The sequence below is a fragment of the Emydura macquarii genome, unplaced genomic scaffold (assembly GCF_026122565.2).
Source record: "Emydura macquarii macquarii isolate MOO-44397 ecotype Brisbane River unplaced genomic scaffold, CSIRO-AGI_Emac_v2 contig_1477, whole genome shotgun sequence".
Taxonomy (NCBI): Eukaryota; Metazoa; Chordata; order Testudines; family Chelidae; genus Emydura; species Emydura macquarii.
This window is the reverse complement of record NW_027131614.1, coordinates 12,035,469-12,052,347: the sequence shown is the minus strand read 5'-3', so window position 1 is coordinate 12,052,347 and position 16,879 is coordinate 12,035,469. Positions and strand designations below refer to the sequence as shown.

Genomic DNA, 16,879 nt, shown 5'->3' with positions numbered 1-16,879 from the left:
TGTGTGGCCTCGTAAATGAGTATTTGTGGGAAGATGCCTTAAGGTTTGTAAGTGTCAGGAGGCATCCAGAGATGGGAGGGATGTTTGTGGGGAAGCAGAGGTGGGGAAGCCATGTTAGGTAGAGAATAGAGCTGGATGGTGCCATGCATGTTATTTCACAGAGTACCTTGCAAGGGTTACGTACAGCATTGCTCAAAAGGTTTCTGGAAGTATGATTAGTTCATACATTGATTCTCCAGCTCCTCCAGTGTGGGCTGCTGCATTCTGAATGCTGTTCACAGGAGGTATTTGAACCTCTAACATCCCTAGGTTCCACTAGGAAAGTGTAGCTTTGAAATGCATACCAGACTCCATAGATATGCTGCTGGCTGCCCAGAAGAATGAGTTGAATCACTTCTAGTACTTTGCTTCATTCTCTCCTGGGTCAGAACTTTCCACTTTCAGAGTGCACTGTTAGCTCCAGACCTCCACCTTAGTGGAATAGGGGTTACAAGATTGCAGCTGCACCCTCCCCCCCACTTTAAGCATACTTGCTGCCATCATGGGGCCCCTCCGCCTGCCACTGTATTACAGGGGCAATTAAAGTGCCTGGTTTTAGCTTACGTCAGTGAAGAATATGGCCAAGTACATTTATAATGCAGAAATTTGATGTTGGTCTGATATGTTTACAGTGTAAATGTCTAATTTCAAATGCAGTTTTATGCAAATGAGATGTGTAACCCTCTGCCAGTTGGAGTTCACAGCAATAAGGGCCAGGTTCAATATATAGGGGTTTCTTTTCAACATTGCAACACAAAAACCAGCTCAAGTCCCTACCCAGTAACCTTGGATATTTACACATCACCCCTTGGGTGCCTCTAGAGGCAATATTTCCCCTCTCACAAGCACAGAGACTGAGTGTAGAAAAGAAACTTCTAATAAAAGGGGAAAAGTAACCTGGCATTAACTTGGGAAAATGCCACAAAGCATAAAACCATGAGCAAAACACCCCCTCCCGAATACATTGGGCAATTTCCATTTGCCTCTGGTTCTTAAGTCCAGCAACCAGAAGTTCCTTTAATGTGCCTCTCCCCTCACAACACCACACTCTCAGTTGTTGCCCTTAGTCAGTGGAGACACAGAATTCAGACGTGCAGCTGCAGTTTGCCTCGTACCCTGGTTGGGGGAGACTGGTGGAAGGCCTTGGGAGAAGAAAGCCCTTTTCTCTCTCTCTTGTCTGGCTGCTTTGCTGTACCAGTCACCCTCTCAGCCGCTCCACCGGCCACCCTACTGGCCCCTCCCTGCTCCACCGGTTGCCCTGCTTGCCACTCCCTGCTCTGCTGGCTGCCCTGCCAGCCATCACCGATGCACACTATCACTTTCTGCTGCCACTTGCTTCTCTACGTGACCTGTGTTGGTCAGGTCCTTAAGGTTCCACCCAGCTCTTAGTGATTGTCAGTGCTCTGTGATTTTCAGCTCTTAGTGGGGAAGCAGGCTGAGCAGAAAATGCCGGTGGCACAGCAAGTGATTGCAGCTCTAGTGATCACTTAACAAAACAAAAGACTCCTAATGGAGCCTTAAATTAGCTCTATCTTTGAACAGTGGGGAGGGAAAGCTTAAACCATGTCTAGGGCTCTCAGGCAGAGCCACATCTCCTGGCAGAAACACATGTCCCCACCCCCTTTCTCTTTCACATGGTTCTGGCATTTGAGCCTCTTTCTTAGTGAGTTCAGTTGAGTTGATGGTGACCTCCTTAGTCAGGGCAGGCAGAGCACAGTTCTGCTGCCCCTTTACTCATACGACAAGGATAACAACATGTAATTACCCCTGCATTCAAGTGAAGTAAATTTGTAAAGAGATTTGTACTACCCAAACTTGGTCACTTTGGCACACAGGTCTGTCTGCTGGATACCTAGGCAGGGTGGTGTGTTCATGTAAATACAGTCTGGTCCTGAAGCCTGTTCCTCTCCCCCCAGCTAGCTTGGCAGGGGAGAACTCATTCAGACCGTGCTTACAGATGTAATAGTAGTATTGCCAACCCCAAGTTCTCAAAATTTATGAATAAATCATAATCAAAAATCACAAGAGAGACTCAGAAGTCATGAGATTTTTGAACAATAATATATTTGAGAGTTTTATTTGCCTTTTGGTTTTTGACCCATTAAGGGACACTTGGGTCACATTTTCAAGCTTTTCTTCACAAACACATGGGCTATTTTTAAAAAGAAAGCTAACATTCAGAATCACAGGACTGCAGGAGTTGGGGCTTTACATAAAACTCCAAATAGAGTGAGATTTCAATAATGTTGTGAGATTTGGCAATGGTTCACAGAAATTCCTTTGTTTCATTCACTTTTAGAGGGAACAGTTAGTAATTGGAGAATGCCAAAGGGCCAGTGATTCAGGGTTACGGATGGGTGAATGTGGCCCAATAAATCATAACCAGTTTTGATCCCCTGGCCTAATATTAAAACATTCAGTTTCTTTTTTTCTAAGACCATTTTTTATCTGTGTTTTCTGAAAGATACTTTTTCCTTTTCTAATCCTGTAAATACAAACATACTGCACCCATAAATTTTGGATCCATTAAACTCTAATCTACAAAGGGGAACAAATCTCAACTTTAAACAACAGGTGAGTGCAACTCTTGAGAAGTGCCAGAATGCAAATACCGGAAATGCTGTAAGATGCTATTCTGGCTCCTCCAAAAAGTGCCACAACAATGTCCTGGAGCATTCTGACTGGACACAAGTGCTGACTTTAAGTAATCAAATTGAACACAATTCCTTCCCCTTTTCCTCAACCTTCCTCAAGGAAGAGATATTCATATGGCTAAGATTAGAGATTGAATCTCTTAAAATCTTACTTATCCTCTGGAAATTCCAGGACACACAATTCTGTGTATTGTTTTTTCTTTAAAGTACTCATCCAGCCAGCATTCCAAGGTTTAAATGGGAAATGCAAGCAAAAATCTGATGCAAATTAAACATTGTATCTGAATTTAATCAATTATTTTGAAGGAACGCTCCAAATAATGACAATGTTCTCAAATCTCAATACAACATTCTCTGACTTCCTTACCACTCTTCCTATAACTGGCTGTAATGTTGAAAGGAAAGAAATAAATTAGGTCACTGAAGTTTTGATGTGTTAATCTAACATGATTTTAAAATAGAAGCAAGAGAGGAGAAGGTGAGGCATAACATGATTTATTAAACTTCTTTATTAAATTGAGCTTGAAAATGCTGTGATACAAGATGGCCTAGTTCCTACAACTGTTAGAAAGGAAGTCAGCAGAAAAAGGGCAAACAGCATTCATGTACTAAATAGTCATATGCATATTTCACAACGTATGTTACAGGCAGGGACAGGAGAATGTTGTGGGCTTGGAAAAAAATGTGGATTTTCAGGGTCTCTTCAATTTTTCCTTCTGGTACTCCACAATTTTCACAAAAATTAAGACAACAGCTAAAACCAATTTGTTAGCTAATTATAAGTCACCCCACCCCTTCACTCCGTTTTCTTTAAATAAGAGTAGCTGGAACTGTTAGCAAGCGCTTCAGACACGTAAAGGAGATCATAAGGGCTTTACACGCTTTCAGAAACTCTGTAATGGGAGTATGTAACAAAGGCATGACACAGTGATATCAGAGAGAGACTAATCTTATTTCCTCCTCCTAGTCACATGACATGGGTCAGGATTATGTCTGTCAACTGACAGGGGCCATTGTCCTCTAATTCCTGAAGTGACTATTATGCCTGACTGCTTTACAACACCCATATGGCTAAAAACCATTTTCTTAAATTTTGCAGAAATTTGTGGAATACCAAACAGCAAAAATGGCAGCGATTTTAAAATATGCTAAATCACTGTTTTCCCCATACAATTTTCTCCTTTTTAAGCTACTGGTTTTTCAGTTTGAGGATCGTTTTCAATATTGCTACCACGTCATCTCAACTTTGCAGTAAAATGTCACCACCTAAACAATGACTTCAGCAGGGCTCTGGGGAACTCTGGGCAGAATTAGACTGACATGAAAAAGACACTGGGAAAAGACAATGTCAAACATACATTACAGGAGAAGTGTAGGAAAGGTGGAGTGAGAGAATGCGGTGAGGTGTTATGATAATACAAATAATAATACTAACTAATAACTCAAGAGCAAGAGAGATTAAGACCCAGATTCCTCTGCTGACTCTGCATTGGGGAAGTTAATGGGTGGAAGCCAATTGCAGTGTTGGGGCCACAGTAGGATATATATATATAGATAGAATATAAAAAACAGCCCCCTGCATATAGGGTCAGATTCTGGCTCACTGTAAGTCTTCTGTATCACTCCAGTAGTGCAAGGGGCCTTAAAATAGCCCTGAACAGGTAGCTGAGGATTTCCTCCTACTCAGGGAAAATCCTAGACTGGTGCAGAGTCAGACACCTATTATGTGAACAAAACTCTCTCATGATATCAAGGAATATAGGATCTGGTATTTGACATCTTTTCAGTTTCAAGTTTTGTCTTTTAACTCCTAAATTTGGCTTTCCCACTTCAACTAGATAGACACTATTTACAGAATTCAAACAGTATGAACACTTCGATGATTTCATATTATGAATTGCTAATATTTCAAACTTTGCATTTACCATAATTTAAACTAGTCATCCCAATTATTTAGTATCCATTTAAAGACCATTTGTTATTGAGGAGGACAAAAATATAGGGTTGCTAATCTAAATAGTCATCCTGTTGCTGCTTCTCCAGATGCCATTTATTAGGACTGTGTTGTTCTTACAGTAGGAATATTTCATGGGATGCAGAGCCAGATAACAGCCATAAAGATTTGTCTTCCTAAAATGATTCTTTTATTACAGATAGGAATATACATTATATCTTAATTAGGAGCACTGTATTTTAAATTTCCTTGCTGTCCTGGAATGGCATTCAATGAGAGCAGGATTAACTATCCCCATCACATCTTTTCAAAGTGGCAGTTCTGGAGCATAATGATTTTCTTCTGATTATGACTATTCCATATCAAGTCTCACTGAATACATAAGCACACAACACTGAGAAAATGGGAAAGGCTTACACAGAACCTCTAATCAGACTTTTTACACAATCATGTGGGCCATTTGTTTCTGTAGTTTACATTCCAAATGTGATGCTGTGAAACATCAGTCAAGTTTTTAAAATGCCTAGTTAATTTTTGTCTTCTACTAGTTATCCCACCAGATACCTTCAAGCAAATTGGCAAAAAATATGGCTTCTAGCTTTCAAATTGCAGTTTGTTACAGTGGCAATACATGATATACATTATTTATTGTCTATTGTAATGCACAGAACGTCAGCCAAATAAAAATATATATTTTAATTGTGGATTTGAAAATGTATGAAACAAAAAGCCAACAGGATTATTTTAAAATATCCATTTGATTTCCCTGCTCAGTAACATTTTCACACTGAATTCACAATGCAAAAAGAGATGATGTTAAATTGAAGTATACCATCTTCTCTATGTTCTTCAATATTCAAGTGACCTCATTCATTACTTAACATAATTGAAAAAGTGGTGCTTCTAATAAGGAGGGTTTATTTAAGAATCTATCATTTTAAAGCCAAATCAGGAGTGATGGACACCTGCCACTCGTGTTCAAAACAATTGGATTTAAAAGGCAAAATGAAGAGAGGTTCTGAGAAAAGCTAGGTGAAATTTTTCAGGGAAATAATGTATTTGCTGAAAAATACAATTTCAGGTGGACCAAAACTATTCACAACTTTGGAGAATAGTTTTGGCCAAAAGAGATTTTTTTTTTTTTACATTACGATGTTTCATATCAACATTTTAAAATATAGCATTTTGACTTTTTGTTTTGAAATGACATTATATTTTTGAAATTTAGGTAGATGTATTTATTTTTTAAGTAGAGTAAAAGAAATACGTGAAAACAAAATGAAACTAAAAAACAAACAAAAGTTATCCCAGGTGGAACAAAACATTTTGTTCCACGTAAAAAGTTCTGTTTTGTTTTATAGGCTCAGCCACTGAACCAAAAAATATTTTATTTACACAGTTCTAGTTCTGAGCAACAGAATGGTCAACACCTCTCTGGAGTTAGGGCCTAAATCCAATGTTCACTGAAGGTAATGGGAGTCTTTCCATTTACTTCCATGGGCATTGGATCAGGCTTTTGACCTTTTAATGTCCTGTAGTATTCTAAGAAGGACATTCTAACAGTACATGTTGGTCCCTTTGTCCGGTTTATAAACATCAATGAGCAGTGTAGGAGCTGTTTTTGGCTTTTGTTTCTATTCAGGACACAACAGGTTTTAATGCTCCTCTTCTAAGACCTCGCGTGATTGGAGAATGGGTTGGTCGCGAGGAGAACGATGCAGATCCATTGGCTGCAGAGATGTTGCAACCTCCAGTACCAAGAAGTAAAAATGAACAATGGGATAGTGAGGATAGCAGCAGCAGTCCTGGAGGAAGGTGAGGTTAAGGTTAATTGTTAATGTGCCTCAATCACAGGAAATGCATTTAGTTTTCACAAGCAAACATTTTACGTTATTAAAATGACAAAAATGGACTGTTTATAGCAAAAGTCATTTTTCCCCAATATGATTCACCCTTTTTCTTTCAGATGCTAATGTTGTACAGTGCCTTATACAATGTTACGCCCTGTGGTGCCTCTAGTGATACCAGGTTCTCCTTTGACATTGCTGAAGGGAAAAGGCTGTGTCTTCTATGTGCACAGACAAGGGCATAGACTGTTACAAGCACATTTACATTCCTCCTTTAAGTGGGTAAAGATACGCTCCCTTTGAAAACATCTGCAAGTATGTTCCTCTCTATGGCTTTGAGAGCTCCTTTACGTTGGAATTTGCTCCTCCACTTGGTTTATCAGAAGCTGGATTTACTAATTTTCCAGGCATTCTGCAAAGCCTGTTTTCCCTCCCCCATCTTCCCTTTTAATCAGACCCTGGTGGAAAGGGTTGCTGGAGGGTTGTTACATTTATGGGCAGTCCTTTTATTTTATTTCTTGTGGAATAGGCACCATTTGTATAGAATGGCGTATTGAGGGCTTGCAGGGCCAGTCTGCCTAGTGGTTGGAGTACTTGACTTCCTGTCCCCTACTTCTGTAGTCAGGGTGCCTCAATATTTAAGGTGGGGGAGTTTGTGGGGCCTGGCCCTACCACTCCACCAGGTCCCAGTGCAGGGCCAAGTGTAAGTCACCCCTCAGTAGGGACCTCTGAGCGGGGAGTTTACATCTACTGCCATGGGCTACTTCCTACTGTTGCCCCTTCAGTTTGGGGCATGACCCCTATAGTCAAGGTTCCTATGGTGGCTTGTCTCTTAGTAGTGCCCCCTCACAGACCATGAGTGGTGTCCTGCTGTCATCCCAGGATCCTCTGGGTGGAGCAGCCGTAAGTTTGGCAGGGTTAGAGCCCCCACAAAGTCTCTGCACCTCAGTCACCTAGATTGCTGTCAGGCCTAGTGCTCTTAGGTCTCTTTCTCCATCTCCTTTAACCAGGAAAATAGTGCTTGGTCTCTGGTTGCTCCCTCGGCTGGCAGGCTAGCAATCCTTCCCGCACATAGGGAGGCAACTAGCTCCTGCCTCTTTGCAAGTCAGCCCCAAAATGAGCCAAGCTCCCTCTTTTTCTCTCCCCTCAGACCTGGCATTGGCTGCAGGTATAACGGAGCAGGGCTCTCCTTAACCCATGCCATGTTGGTGGGTGGGTTCTCTGCTTCACCACAGCTGAGCATCCATAAGTATTCTTAAAAATTCAGGTAAATAGAAATACATGATGATGATTAGCTCACTCTGCCTGGCTTCAGACTAGAGGAAGCAAAAAGAGCTGAGCTCCAATTGACTGCTCAGCACTGGCTCTCTGCCGGTGTTGTAGGGAAGTGTCAGTATCAGTAACTGGCTTTGCAGCTCATTATTGGGGCTAGCTTACTAGCCATGTGCCTACTTGTTCAGCAACATAATCAGAGCATAGAGAGAAGAGTGATGTTTGGTTTTTTGGTGGTGATAGGAAAAGTGGATGCTGCATCACTTTTCTCAGTGGGAAGGAGGCAGAAGAGATGGCATCCTCTCCCTAACCACCACCTAAGAGAGAGAGAAATTGAGCAGAGAAAACCTTCTTCTGGGGAGGGATCAACAGCAAAGAACATTTTTGTTTGTGAAGAAAGATACAGGAATTTTTATTTTGTGAGCCTTCACTGCTAAGGCTGTAAGAGAGAATTGTGATTGGTGCCTTTGAGAGTATTATTCAATGGGATGAGGAAAGCAGTGGTGTCGCCACTGTCATATTGAGGGGAATACATGAGACAAAAGTATGGTGGCTGATGTGAGGTTTGGAGGAATTTAATTTAGATAGAAAGGGATGATGAAGAGTTGTTGAAGGCTTAACACATAAGCGTCCAGGGACATATTAATTACATTTTCAAAATTTCTCATATTCTCCAAAAGAAAATCAAATAACTTGTTCTTTTATGTGACTTAAAGCTGTTTTTCTGTTACCTGGCCCTTAGAAGAATGCTCATGCCCCCGTTAAGAATAAACGGCCCCCAAATATATATTATTTCAAAGGTTGTAGCATGCTGATTTCATGTATGTTCATTGTCTACCATTTCTCATTTAATTAATTTCCACAGAGACATCAGTAAAAATCTATATTGTATATTGCACAGGTAAAATTCATTCCTGCTCCATCACACAGGACCTACATAAACTTAGCTTTGAGTAGGGGACTAGTTGGGGTTCAGGAAGAAGGCATTCATTCCACAAGTCTAGGGCATAGCCTTCCATGTGAGCTGATCTTGTCTGAGCTGGTATAGCTGCTGCTACCATCTCTCTGCACACTTTATGTGTGAGTTCCCTCATTTGCCAGCCCCCAGCACTCCCTCCTGAACCTTTCTATTCAGATTCAGTATAGACACTACTGAACACGGTATTTTTGCTTACATCCACTCCTCTGCCAGGAAGTCCAGGGAGCTTTCATGGTCCCTGGGCTTGGGCTGGTTCCTCCTGTGATGAGAAGTATTTCTCTCTCTATGTGAACTATATGCTATATGTGAGACATACAAATCAGACAGTTCTGCTATACTGTATTGCTAAACAGCAAACACATTCTCCATTGCTTTGTTTTGCTATAGGAAATATACTTAGTTGGCTACACCCAGGGATACAAATTCCTCTTGCTGCAGCAGCTGAGTGAGAGGCAAAAGGTGCTCCCTGGAGTCATGGACTTGCTGTGCAGCAAGCTGAGACTAGCTGGAGTGCAGCAATGATTCTGATGCCAAGCCCTGTTGTGGCCCCTCCCTTTGTACCACTGTAAGGGGAGATGGACTAGAACTGTTCTGGCATCTTTATGCTTCCCAGAGAACCCCCTTATCCCCTAGCGATTGGGGGCTAGTTTACAGCCTCTGTGCATTGACAGGGTCTGGAGCTGGGCCGGCAAAATGTTGGTATTCAAAAACAACATACAACTTGTATAGTCAAATAGTTATTCTTCTTCGAGTGCTTGCTCATGTCCATTCCACTATAGGTGTGTGCATGCCTCCGTGCATGGTTCCCGGAACTTTTTTCCCTTTAGTGGATCCTGTAGGGCTGGCTCTGGCGCCCCCTGGAGCCCCATGCACATGCCGCAGTATATGATGTGCTGCTGGCCCTATGCCCCCTCAGTTCCTTCTTTCCACCTGTGATGGTTGCTGGAACTAGCCTTGCTCGCAGCAAGTACTGTTCCCTTTGTTTGAACTTGTTTGATATTCTAAGTTAGTTTTAGTTAGTCAAGTAGTTGTTAAGTGTAGTTAGATAAGGCAAGTCCCTGCAGGACTTAGAGCGGCCGGGCCATTCCTCAGTCACTGGGATTCAAGCCGTGTGCCTCCTGCGGGAAGGCCTTCCTGCTCAGCGACCCCCATAACCGCTGTCTTATGTGCTTGGGGGAAGCCCACAGGAAAGAGAAATTTAAGATCTGCAGGGCTTTTAAACCAAGGACTCAGAAGGACCGAGAGATCTGGTTGAAAGCCCTGCTGATGGAGACAGCGCTCCGCCCAGCGTCCGAGCCAGCCTGCTCCACCTCGGCACCAAGCATGACCTCAGTGCAGAGCGCACCGCCGGCACCGGCCTCAACTCGGCACTGCGCGACATCACCGGCACCGAAGAGGAAGAAGCAGCGGGCGGAGTGCAGACACTCCCCTGTGCCGTCGGTATAGGCAGGGTCGAGTATGGACATGCACCGGACCCGGCCCGTCAAGTCTTCTCCAATGCCCCCATCTCTGGTCAGGGAGCCTCCCCCGACTCCTGGGTGTGGGAGACTGCCCCTGCTGATGCTGTCAACACCGGAAGCTTTTCAGACAGCAAGAGCCTTGTTGGCCTTGCCTATGCCGACTCCTCCCCGAGGGAGAAGGGGCCAGTGTCATGGGGGAAACCCGCATTGGGTCCCCCTGAAGGGCGGTGGAGATCCCCGGTACAGGGAGGAAGTTCTCCCACTGGATGGCCTCCGAGGGTAGAGCAGAGCCGCTCCCCCAGCAGTCGCTCCAGGTCGGCGTTGTCTAGCCAACCTGCTCCGGCACAGGACATGGAGTCTCCCTCTCGGCACTGATGTCGATCCTCGGCACCAGAAGCAGCGCATACCAGGAGGCGGCACTGGTCAAGGTCTGCCAGGCAGCGCTCGGACAGCTCCCGTTCCAGATCCCTGGCACTGAGGAGTTCGCCCATACCCAGACGGCGCAAAACCTGGTCGCCGTCGGAGGACCTGGCAACGACAGTCCACAATGCGGAACCCGGTCGCCGGAGTCCAGCTTGGCACTGAGGAGTTAGGAGCGGCACCGACCTCGGTCACCAAAGTTGTCTGCAGAGCCACAAGGCAAGCGGCAGCGAAAATCATCGTTACCAAGACGACACTCTGGTACCTCTAGCTCTTCGGAGTGCACCTCCGTTCATCGTCAGCGCTCGTGGTGATGGAGGCAGTCCTCATTGTTCTGCAGGTCGGAGGTGTCGAGAGGGCGGTCCCCAACCCAGAAGGGGACCCGGGATCGAGGACAGACACAGTACTGCCGGTCCAGTGACTTGGGGTCTCCCAGGGGGGACAGTCGTTGGGAGAGCCGACACCCCCACAAAGCATCACAGCCTGTGGCACAGCCAGCCCCGGGTTGGCCCTAGGGTCAAGGGCCGCAACAATGGCCTTATTGGGTCCCTTGGGGTATCCAGATGGGGCCGGGACCCCAATTCCTTTTGTTATTGGGGCTGTGGTCCGTGCCTCTGGCACAGGAGAAGGCCCATAGACACCACTTCTTGGATGAGGAGTTGGACCCCATGGAGGGACCCTCAACAGGTGCAACCCTTTGCCAAGAAGGGGCTCACCCGCAGGATGCGCCTCGGAAGTCCTCTTCCTCCTCACCAGACGAGGCAGTCTCCCGGGACCACTCGGTGCCACTTGAGGATTTCAGGGCGCACCAGGAGCTGCTCAAGAGAGTGGCCTGCAACCTGGGGCTGGAGGTGAAGGAGTTAGAAGAGGCCGAAGATAGCCTCCGTGATCAGGCTCAGGGCTGTCTTCTTGGAGACCATCAATGTGGAGGAACAACCAGTTCTGTTATGTATCAGCCTGAAGCTGTTCCCTTGGGAGCGAAATTATGCAGTTATCAAAAAAGAGCCTTAGCTGTTAAGTGGGTTGTAGAAGCCTTTCACCAGTACCTCCTGGGAGGCCTCTATGTAGTGGTAGTGGACCATGCACATCTGAAATACCTCCAACAGATGAAGGATACCAACACTCAGCTAATGCGCTGGTATCTGACTCTCCAGCCATTTGCCTACACTGTACAACACTGAACCAGTAAAGAGCACACCAATGCAGACGCATTGTCATGACTAGAGGAAGGGGACCCCACCAGCCCCGAAGATCAGGAACTGGACTTGAGAGTATGTGTGTATAGTGAGGGAACATGGCCTCCCTCTGAGACTGATAAGGAGAGGCCACCATCCACTACCTGGTGGGCAGAGCCAGTAAGGCCATGCCCACTATGCGGGAAGCAGAAGAGTGGGACAGGAAGAGGAAGTATAAAGGGTGGGATCTCCAGCTTGGCTGGACATCTCTTGCCTGCTGCTGGAATGGGAACCCGGAGTGGACATCGGCTGACTGAGGACTCGCCCGACTCACCTGAGCTGCCCAACAACCCAGATGCCGAGGAGCTACTGGGACTACCACTGGCAACTTACCTTGGAGAGATGGATGACAATCCCTGGATGCAGGTACACCCCAAGGAGAGGATAGGAAGTAGCCCAGAGATATCCAACTACAATCCAGCTCTGCTCCTGGCTGAGCACCAGTCGGCGTGTTTTGGCTGGAGCCCTGCTGACCCAGTGATGGAACACTCTACCACTGTTAGGGCCCTGGGCTGGGACCTAGTGGAGTGGGGTGGGGCCAGGTTCCCCTACCCCCTGCCACTCCACCCCTAGCATAGCAGACTTCCTCCACTAGGCCAGGAGACCTGTGTTTGATGCTCACCCCTGCCTGTGAGCCGTTAGACTATTTGGTCCTCAACCCTGCTGGCGAACCCCAGTCTGCTTATTTGCCCTACTGTACCTGAGGGCCTGGGCAACAGAGAGAGCTAATTACCTGATTTGGGCCTACTTACACAGGTGCGACAGCAAGGGGGCCTGGCCTCCCTCCACAACTGACAAGAAGAGATGGCCACAGACCCCTACACTTCCCTACCTTATTTTTTCTTTCCTATCTCTCTCCTTTTTCCTCTGTCTGATAAGACTCTGGTTTAGCCAGCCAAGACTGCATATTTTGAAACACTGAAAGAGGGAGCTGTGACCTGTCCCATGCCCAGGGTAGCCTCCTGAAAATGCCAAGGTCAGGGCAAACTGTAAAAAGGGAGCAGATTCTCCCAGCACTGGTGGGTGGCACTGAAGTCAGACTTCCCAACCAGCCACAAACTGCTCTTCTGAATCCCCACAGAAGCCAGTATACAAATACACACATCCCCCTTTACTGCATTTCAGCTTCTGGCTCCCAAATCAGCACTAAGTCCAGTAAAGAGACCAGTTATTTAAACTCTATGCTCTTTACTAAATAGGTTCCCTCTGACCCCAAGGGCTCAGCTGCAGTACCAGTTCAATATAAGTTTGGATCTTACCTAAAATACCACGCTGCCAGCCAATCCTTTAGTAACTAAAACTAAATGTTTATTGTAAAAGAAAGAAATAACCATAAGAGAAATGTTAAAGGATTAGAGCAATCAGATACATACAAATGATTGAAAGTCCATATATATCAGGTTTCTAGAAGAATTGTGGAGTTGCAGGCTTGTATAGTTCCTCTGGTGTGCACCCAATCTCTGGGTGGGTCTCAGTCCTTTGTTTCACAGCTTCAGTTCAGTTGTAGATGAGCTGATCCAGAGATAAGTTGGTACCTGAAGCTGAGTCCTGGCTGAAGACTGGTGACTAAAGACAAAATGGATTTCCAAGGCCTCTGCCTTACATACCTTCTGGCCCTGACCATGCGGTTGTAGAGTTTTACAGGAACCAAAATGGAGTTCAGGGTCACATGGGCAAGTCCTGGTGCCTCATCAGGTGTATCTCCAGCTTCTCCCCCTGGGCCCCTTGCACTTGGGAATGTCTTAATGGGCCATTAAGCAGGCTATTGTTCTGCAGCCATCCTGTCTGAGTCATTACTCAGACAGCACCATTTGAAATACAGATATATCAAATATATCTATAACTTTCATTTCACACATCACAGATGAACCTAAGTATTATCATCTTACTTAGCATATTATAACCTTCCTAACAGTACCTGACATGGCATCTCTCACATGAATTAATATGATTTTGACATATTGATGTCAAACAATATAACAAATGCTCTCCCCCCACCTACCCACCATGACAGGAGCTAAAAGCAATGCACTAAACAGTCTGCTGCTGGTACAAGCCTTGCTAAGCCTCAGAGTGTCTGATAAGACCATGTGCTGTGCCTGTGTTTTTCCAGCAGTGAGGCTGCAAGTCAGCACCAGAGACAGAAACTGCATTTTTTCGGTGTTATTCTCTTCTCTCTCCATTTGTGTGTGTTTGTCTTGTTTTGACTTCTGAGAAGTGGGATTGGACTTTAACAGCAACAGCAACGACAGCTCCAGTCCATCTCAATTTACTTCTTCTCTTTTCCCCAAAAAGGACAGTTATTACCATCTTTAATACCATCTAAGAGATTATCAAACAAGGATTTTTTCCTACTAAAACACCCTCTCCATCTCCATCTAAAAGGAAAGAGAACCCTTTAAAATTAAAATTAAAATAAAAGTCTTACTTAATACTTTACATTTCAAATGCCTTAACTGTTTTCCCTTCTTTTTCTGTATCTTTAATAAAAGTTTTACAGGATTTTTAATGGTGTGTTTGCTGTAGTACTAAGCCAGGCTATGGTCTCTGTATACCAAACCCTAAACCTTGTTTACACCATTTAATGTTGGACAGAGACTGGATTATGTTAACACCTGTGGGCCATATATTCCATCTAAATTATAACAACACTACCTCCAATTCATCCCCATCGCTATAGGCTATCCCTAATTCTGGATTAGAAGTAAAGGGATAATCTAGCCCTTTAAAAAGTTGCTAGGTGTCCATGTGACAAAAGCTTTGTATGGGCATTATGAAAAGATATTCTAGATCTGTAGTGGATTCTCTGCATAAAAATCAATACCTATCTAAATCCTTACCACATATTTGCATGCGCCCAATTAAAATATTTTCCTTTATACGGTATTTTAATACAAATTTTTACTTTCAGTCACATACAAAAAATCATGTAAAATAGCACCCAATTTTGGATATCTTTTTATGAACTGGGCCCATTTTTTAGGGAGAAAATATGCTTTTTTGTTTCTCATACTCAACTGAGTAAAAATATTATGGTGAAGGTCATAAGCCATAAAATATATCTTAGTTTTTTAAGACTCATCAGTCATACTGGCAAGATATTTTATATTCCTTTCTCTTCTAAGCAAATCCAGCTGAGCTAAAAATTAAAACTGAAAAACATTACATGTATTTCTTTTAAACTAGTTAAAAGAAAGCAGCATATATTTGTATTTACAAAATTAGTAATACAGAGTTTTTGCCTTTTTATCAGGGGAAGAGGATTTATACGGCAAAACTCAAGAGAATAAAAATGAGGTGGTTATGACGATTTAATCATAGACCTGGGGGTGGCTTCTAAGCCTTCAGTAGTGTTGCCATTTGGAAAATTGCCATAAAAGCAATAAGACAGCTGTAACTGGCTTTACTGCTGGTATGATTTTTTTCCCCAGTTATATGTAAATCATTTATGGCCTGTTCCAGTGCCCTTTGAAGTCAGTGGGAGTCTTTCCATAGCCATTGGATCAGACCTTAGGTAGGAGCTAATGGGTAGGCAATTGCACAAAGTTTGATTTTTATTTTTTAACTGTATATAGAATTGTACTGGAGACTAGTAGCCATTAAGGAATCGGTGACAAAACCGCAAGGGTATAAATGACTAGACTGTTGGATGTGGAGGGATGGTAAATAGCATGTGATAAGACTTTGGCAAACCTTTAACAATATTTGTGGAGCAGTGAGTAAGAACCAAGCATGAGTTTATAGGAGATTGTGCAAGTGAAGAAAATAGGTTAGGTAAATAACCAAGGTCCACAAGGTGTGCTGAAATATAAATAGATCTGATATTTAAAGGGTGCTTTATGTGAGTGTGTGTTTGTGTGTGGTCAATTAATTGGGGATACAAATCCCACCTCTGAGATATCACAGATACCTGCTTTCTTGGTGCTGTTTGGTACTTAACTGCCTACATAGTAGGATGTACCTCATCATTATTTATGGATGCAATTTTTAACCCCACAAACAAGGAGGCCAGTGCAGACAATCTCCTCCAAAAATTAAAATTTGTATGCTCGAGTCTGCAAAGGTACATAAGTTTAGTTTCTATAATATATGATTGTGACTCATGCATGATTTGCTTGACTTTTGAGATAGTTACTGTGTCACCTATATGATACTATATTAAATATATATTGTCAAAACGAGAAATTTTGCTTTAATGTACAGTCAATTACACCGATTCTCATGTTGTTGTTATTAATTTTTTGTATTACAATAGTGCTTAGAGGCCCAAGCCAAGTTTGGGAGAACCTATTACGCTAGGTATTCTACATGCACCTAGTAAGAAATAGTCTTAGAGGCTGGATCAGCTTACTTGGGCTGTGGAGCTAAAAATTGCATTGTAGACATTTGGGCTCAGGCTGGAGCCCGGGCTCTGAAACGCTCCCTGCTCATGGGACTTCAGAGCCCAGGATTCAGCTCGAGCCCAAACATCTGTACTGCAGTTTTTAGCCCCAGATCCCGAGCCCTGCCGCAACTATGCTGTGAGTCTTTTATTGCTGTGTAGATGTACCCATAGAGGTGAAGCACCTAATTACAACTGATTTTCAGTCTGGCTTAGTCTCCTGTGATAGAGAAGCTTTTGAAACAGGACTGAGGGTTCTAAATATTTGAAAATTTTACCTAAAATGACGTGCCCACAGTTATACAGCTAGGAATAAAACCCAGTTCTTCTGAATCGCACTCTAATGGCCTATCCAAGGGACCATGCTGCTCTCCAGCTGAAGTTAACCTAAAGTTCTAATATTAAGATCATGATGTAGTGTTCTTGACCTATGTTGTTTAAGAGCTGGGCCTTGCACCTTGATCTTAATATTGATAGACTAGTCAGACCAATGTTGGAGTGAATTTCAGTCTTTCACTTGCAGTGCCTTACCACCATCACCTTGATGTTTAAATCAGAGGTCTATTACCTTGAACGCCACAGCCAATTGCAGTAGCCACAGCTGCATGTGAGGTGAGAGGCAATCTCTCAGGTATTTA

General features: G+C 43.9%; 1 protein-coding gene across 3 annotated transcripts in view; it reads left to right on the top strand.

Annotated features, from left to right (window-relative positions):
* The window catches only part of CUNH8orf34 (chromosome unknown C8orf34 homolog), a 239,953-nt gene that overhangs the window by 84,364 nt on the left and 138,710 nt on the right, over positions 1-16,879 (top strand). For all 3 annotated transcript variants that reach the window (XM_067553651.1, XM_067553650.1, XM_067553652.1), the window contains one exon: positions 6,290-6,462. In XM_067553651.1, the coding sequence (XP_067409752.1) occupies positions 6,290-6,462 (173 nt within the window). The remainder of the gene's footprint in view (positions 1-6,289; positions 6,463-16,879) is intronic.